Here is a 6,052-nt window from a genome sequence, read left to right as displayed (position 1 = left end):
TATATAAATACGTATATATATTTATATATGTATATATGTGTGTGTGTATCTATGCATAGACATTGTTTATGTGTGGATATGCATGACTATTTTGAAATATGCATATTTTAAATCTGTGTTTTGATAAAGCATGACACGAAAGCAGAAATTTTTTTCTGTACTGAGCTGTGCTTTCTGTGATTAGCATTATAATTTTTATTATTTTTAATATTAATATTATTGTTAAGTTTATTGCTTGCTACCACTTGAATAATAATGTGTTCCTTCAGACTACTGCTGGGGTGGGGGTGGGGTGGGGGGTTTACCAGCCAACATATTTTGATGCTGTAATTACAGATTAGTTTGCCAGTTTGGGAAATTTGCTTGCTTGGATTAAAGAAAATAAGAGGAAAAAAAAAAAACCTGGAAGTATTTATTTCTGATGGAAAAGTGCTACAATAAATATTCTTGTTTGAATTTATAGATAAGTTGATTAGTAAGCAATCGTATCTGATTGGTTCTAATTCAAATGTATGGGGGAAAAAAGAAATATTCCTGTCATTTTTGCGTTTGATCCTCATTTTAAGCGAAGCTCATTTAACTATATAGTATTTGATTATGCCCATTTCTCAAACAGTAGGTCTAGTTTATCATCCTAAAGTTGTTCTCTAATGCTACATTGCTGAAAAAAGTGATCCTGTCTTGAGCATTGATGCCAGTTTGGATACATATTAGTTTAATTTCATGACCATTTTATTCAAAAAGGAAGGACTTTCATTCAAAGCCCCACCTATTCTCCTCAACAGTGTAATATGATTAATCGTTCCAACTATAACTGTAATACTGACCGATATTCGTATACACAAGGCCTGCTTCTGGCTCATGAGCAAAAACATTAATCTTTACATTATTAAAAATCACATACTGACTTTTTCTTTTTAAGGTGTAATTTTTGATGGCATTAGTTTAGCTAAGACATACACAGTCCTGATATTATTTCTGAAACAGATTGTAGCGAGGTACCTTTTTGTTTCCAAAAAAGATTGAATAGGTCGTTTCAGTGAGTCTTTGTTTACAAGAAAATCTTTTTTTTTTTTTTAAGACTAAGCTGAAAAAAAGTCTTTATATTGACCAAAACCTTGTAAGTCTGTCTGTTTTCACATAAAAAAAGCATTTTTCCCAAATTGTCAGGCTACTCCTTTCACCTTAGGGTAACCATTATCTGCTCAGTTCCTGTTCTTCTCCCTGCAGAGAAGACATGCAGTCCTGTTCTTCTTATGGGTCCAGAAACACGTTCTTACATGGGTACATGCTATATCCTGCATTTTGTTTTCAGTTCATTCTGGTTCCAGTACAAAAGTGGTTTGATATGATTCCATTCTGGTTCATCTTTCATCAAGTCTGACCCATTTTCTAATGAATGTTGAATTCCCACCTGTACTCCCACATCTTTTACAGTATAAAGAATGTCAGTAAAAGGAAATGTCCAGAATGTTCTGCACTTGAAATATTCATTCATAAAACAAGCTCAAAGTGTTTTCAGTGTTGGTATCTGCCATCTGTTCACTCCCCCAACCTGATCTGTGCAGTTTCCACCTGATATTTTGCAACACTTTTTTTATTTTTACGCAGTTTTTTGCATTCCACCCCCCTTTTTTGTTCTCACCCAACAAGTGTAATTATATATATATATAAAAAAAATATTTCTATGCTACATTTGTAGCCCCACAGATTTTATAATATTGTACATGTGTATGTACATAATGCATAAATATAAAGAATAAAGATGACAACAGAGAAATGTAACAGTGGGGGGGATTTCGATGTGTGCTTTGTCATAGGAACAAGTTTCAAAGAGGGGGGGGGTCGTCTATTAATAGTAAAGAGAAACTCTGCTTAAAAAAAAAAAGAACTGAGGAAGGCTCATCGGCCCTTCCCGCCCAGTCGTCATGGCGACCTCAACATCAGCGACAACACAGTGTTTAAAATAGCAAGGGGCGTCTTTGGAGGGCTGCCACCTAAATAGACAAGTGCTCCCATAGATGCATCTGATTGAATCTTTTTAATAACATCATTAGTTGAAGCTTATTTTCTACCTCACAATGGCCCCATATATACATACAGATGTGCAATACAGATAGCTGCACAAAGAGATATTTAATTGGATGCTCAGAGTTCAGTTTTAACAGAATAAGTGTTGTTGATCAAAATAAATTTCACTAAAATATGATAAAAATATCAAGTCTTCAGTGTGTCATAATGGTCAGAGCTTTCATTGTTATGTGTACTGTTCCCTGGGGTTAGTCTTCTCTCCTAAAAGTTCAGTTTAAAAATCTCTTTCTGGTTTCTCTTGGGTGTTTGATGGCAAAAAGGCAGAATGTTGATTTGCAAGTATTGCAAGCAATGCAACATTGAGGGAATCTTTGGGGGGGGATTTTGAATCGGTTACTTTGCAGCTCAGTCAGGAGTCAGAAACGCTTTGTATTTTGTCCTAGGTAAGTCAGAAATGAAATTAGGTAGGTTGGAGAAGTTTGCATCTGGCTGAACTCTAGGAGAAAGCTGATTGGCTTTCTTCTTCTTTTTTTGCTGTTTGGAAAAACCTGTTTACAAAAAAAAACATGCCGTGGAAACTGAAGTATCACCATGCATCACAACTAAGGTATGTCTGTTCTAAAACTCAAAAAAATCAGCAAGCTATGAGTGTTATTCCTGTAGGGCAGGCGACTGCAGACTCCATCACAGCTGATAACCTCTAACACTTTAAACATGTATAAAGCCTAAAAGAGCAGGAGGCAAAAGGCATGGTTCTGTGTGAAATAAACCAAAATACAATAAAATTGTTTTCTTTTTAAATAATTTTATTCAATGCCAGAACAACAATAAAGCAGAAAGAATGTTTATATTTTTTGGTTTTTCGTTTTTTTGTGTGTCAGTGCTGTGAAACCGATGGTTTTTCACAATGTTGCATATTTTAGAGTGGGTCACATTAAAGAGGCAACTTTAAGAAGTTCTTTGTCCAATAAAATAACACAAATTATTAAAATGACACTAGGGGAAAAAACTAAATTTTTTAAAAATATTTTCAGACAGGAATATTTTTGAAGACATTTCAGTTTCTTAGCACTCAATCAATTTTAATGGAAACTGAAAGAAGGCTGCACTGATTAATAATAAATATTAATAAAAAAGCAGTGTGCACTGATCGATGTGACAAAAATACATAAAGTTACTTCTCTTTGCAGATGGACTAATTAGATATCCCGGTTGTCTACAGCATCAATGAATTGTTAATAACTCTTATGACCTCTTTCTGAATGCTACTTCCTGAATCTAGTGAATCCATCGTCACCATGGCAGCTGTGTCGTCACCGTTGTTATGGCGACCATAGTGCTGCTGCATTTGCTAATGCTCCTTCAGCTTCTCTCCCTCTCTTCTGCTCTCTGTTTTAAAGCTTATCCCAATATGGCCCACAGTTTTAGAGAGCAGCTGAATTCTAGAGCAACTTCCTCCATTCTTCATGGGCTATATATAAGCACACACAGAATCAGACCCTGCTCGTCTGAAAGTAAGGAAACCCATTCTCCAGTCAGGTTTTCTGGAATTTAGCGATAAAGAAACCGATGGTGTCCCTGTCGGCCCTGCAGGAAAGAGGGGCTGTCGTATTTATCGAGTGCCAGCTCAGCTCAGGGCTAAATCTCTGGAGGATGCCGAGTTGCTCAGGTGGCAGTCCGGCTCCTGGCATGCCTTCTGCACCGATGTGAGGCTCCTAAGACAGCAGGAAGTCTCCATGTTATCTTTTTGTATCTCTGAACCTTCAATCTGTCTGCATAGTAAAAGTCATTTACCTGTGGCTGCAGAGTGAGGCAGGGGAAGGTTTTGAGGGCCCAGGCTACCTGCTCCTCATTCTCTGCAAGAGTCACAGTGCAGGTGCTGTAGACCAAAACGCCACCTTTCTTCAACAACCGCACTGCCTGCAGCAATAAAGTAAAATGCATTATTCAGATTTAAAGTAGCAATAATCAACTTTCCAGGACATAAACACATTGCATAAGTTTGTTATGCAGATAAGGACTCTGACATAGAGTAACTCTTGAAACATAATCCTTTTTTTTTTTTTTTTAGCTTAAAACATGATTGTGCATTCTTATACCATAATTGCTTTTTTTTATTCAAGATATCAATTTTCAGAGTATAAACATTAAACAAAACTATAAGAAACAAGTTAAAGCTTTCTTCCTAACTCCTTCCAAATAACTAAGATGCTTTATAACCTACCTGCCTTGGAAGCTATTGAAACAAGAGACAAGTCAATTTTTTATTAGCATTTTCTAAACTCCATCCTCCCAGTACATGTTGGTGTATACTCAATATAATAACCATGATACCCAGAGTTGGGTATCATGGTTGGAGATAACTCCCAGAGTTGGTTTGCATGTTAGTATTTAATCTAATCACAGCATAAGAGATTTGGGCATACTGGATGGTTCATCTAAACAATCGAAGATGGCAATGGCTATGTCCTATAAGAGGCATATATAATGAATGCATGCTAGCACACTAGATAAGCTAATATATAACATACTTGTATTATTTTATGAGTCTGCCTGACAGATTATCTGCTTCTATTAGCATACCTCCATCCTATCAGATGCTTGTAGATAGATTACATAAAGTAAGCATAGTATATAACTCCAATATAAATGGTAAAAAGTTCCATTAATTTGCATTGACTGAATAAAAGGGTATTTTTTATTGATAACTTATATTGTAGATGGACATTAGACTTTAAAACTTTGTTGAATCTTTAATGTCCTGCTGCTTTAATGTCAGCCTATTAATTAGAAGGTTACTAGCTATTTTTTACATTGAAATCTTCCTTTTTTTAAATGAATAATGAAGTTATATAGTGGATCACTGGTGATTTTGACATATACACGACTGAGGTATTTCTGATCACCAGAGCAGTGGCTTAATGATTAAACACAAGCGTTGTGGATGGGCCAAGAGAAGGAGAAGACTGGACAAGCTTCACATTTCTTCAGAGACTAGGTGGAACTCCATAGCTGGATATCAAGCTTCCAATCTCAGTTCATTTCTAAGTTTCGTCTATACATATTAACAAGCCTCAGTTGTTCATTAACTTGAGAATCTCCTGGATCCTTGTGACTCATATTCACTGGTTACTTCTGTCTGAAACTGTAAAGCATTTAAATGTGTTTTTGTAGTGATAAAGCCATACAGGCAGGTCCTTATCCTGCATTTTGCCCCATTCGTCCTGCCGTTTTAGACCAGTCTGACTGTGTTCATATCTCTTGGTTGTCATGCATCGTCAGGAAGCTTTCCAGGCCGCACTATTCCTCCAACCTTCTAAACTAGTTCTGTAGTGCTGAAGGTCCCTGCACAGTATTTAATAAACTCCTCTCTTTCTTTTGGTTCCGTGTCAGCTGCTTTTAAACATACCATGGTCCAACCAGTTACAGAAAAGGAGCATCTTAGAAATAGGCTTAAACTTTGAATGAACATTAGGATCTAAGTTCCTGTTTATTTTACATCAGATTAGTAAAATTACTCAGTGTGGTTTTAAATTGTTTTCCAGTACTGTAACTCTGCTCCATTTAGTTTTAAATGCCCTGCTTTTACCTGCAGACTCTGGAGATTCTGCTACTTTAATTTTGCTTAATTTAACTGCTGTTTGTGACACATTGGACCATGATGCTTTCAGACAGTCTGTGTTAAGGGCAGAGTTCTTAATTGGTTTCGCTCCTACCTGTCTGGAAGTTTTTTTCTCTGTCCAGCTGTGTCAGTTTGTGAGTCCTGAGTCCCCTTTAAATGTGGAGGTACCTTAAGGCTCTGTCTTATCCTATACATTTTATCCTAAATATTCTTCCTTTGCAGTCAGGCTGTTTTGGAAAACATGTATCTTTATTATTTTAAAGAAGATATGCACATCTGCTGAGGAGACTGAGGTCTTTTGGAGTGCAGGGGGTTCTCCTATATACCTATGAATCTGTTGTGGCATTTGCCATCTTCTATGTGGCTGTCTACTGGGGCACTGGCTTATACCCATGTAGA

General features: G+C 36.5%; 1 protein-coding gene across 5 annotated transcripts in view; it reads right to left on the bottom strand.

Moving 5' to 3' along the window:
• Positions 1–2,904: 2,904 nt before the first annotated feature.
• Positions 2,905–6,052, bottom strand: part of nsun6 (NOP2/Sun RNA methyltransferase family member 6) — a 10,830-nt gene continuing 7,682 nt past the window's right edge. For all 5 annotated transcript variants that reach the window (XM_015377448.1, XM_015377450.1, XM_015377449.1 and 2 more), the window contains 2 exons: positions 3,826–3,951; positions 2,905–3,746 (listed from right to left, as the gene is read on the bottom strand). In XM_015377448.1, coding sequence (XP_015232934.1) covers positions 3,567–3,746; positions 3,826–3,951 — 306 coding nt within the window. In that variant the 3' untranslated portion in view covers positions 2,905–3,566. The remainder of the gene's footprint in view (positions 3,747–3,825; positions 3,952–6,052) is intronic.

Source organism: Cyprinodon variegatus, unplaced genomic scaffold (assembly GCF_000732505.1).
Source record: "Cyprinodon variegatus isolate N-32 unplaced genomic scaffold, C_variegatus-1.0 Scaffold154, whole genome shotgun sequence".
Lineage (NCBI taxonomy): Eukaryota > Metazoa > Chordata > Actinopteri > Cyprinodontiformes > Cyprinodontidae > Cyprinodon > Cyprinodon variegatus.
Note: the sequence above shows the minus strand (reverse complement) of the source record. Positions and strands in the feature narration are given on the sequence as shown.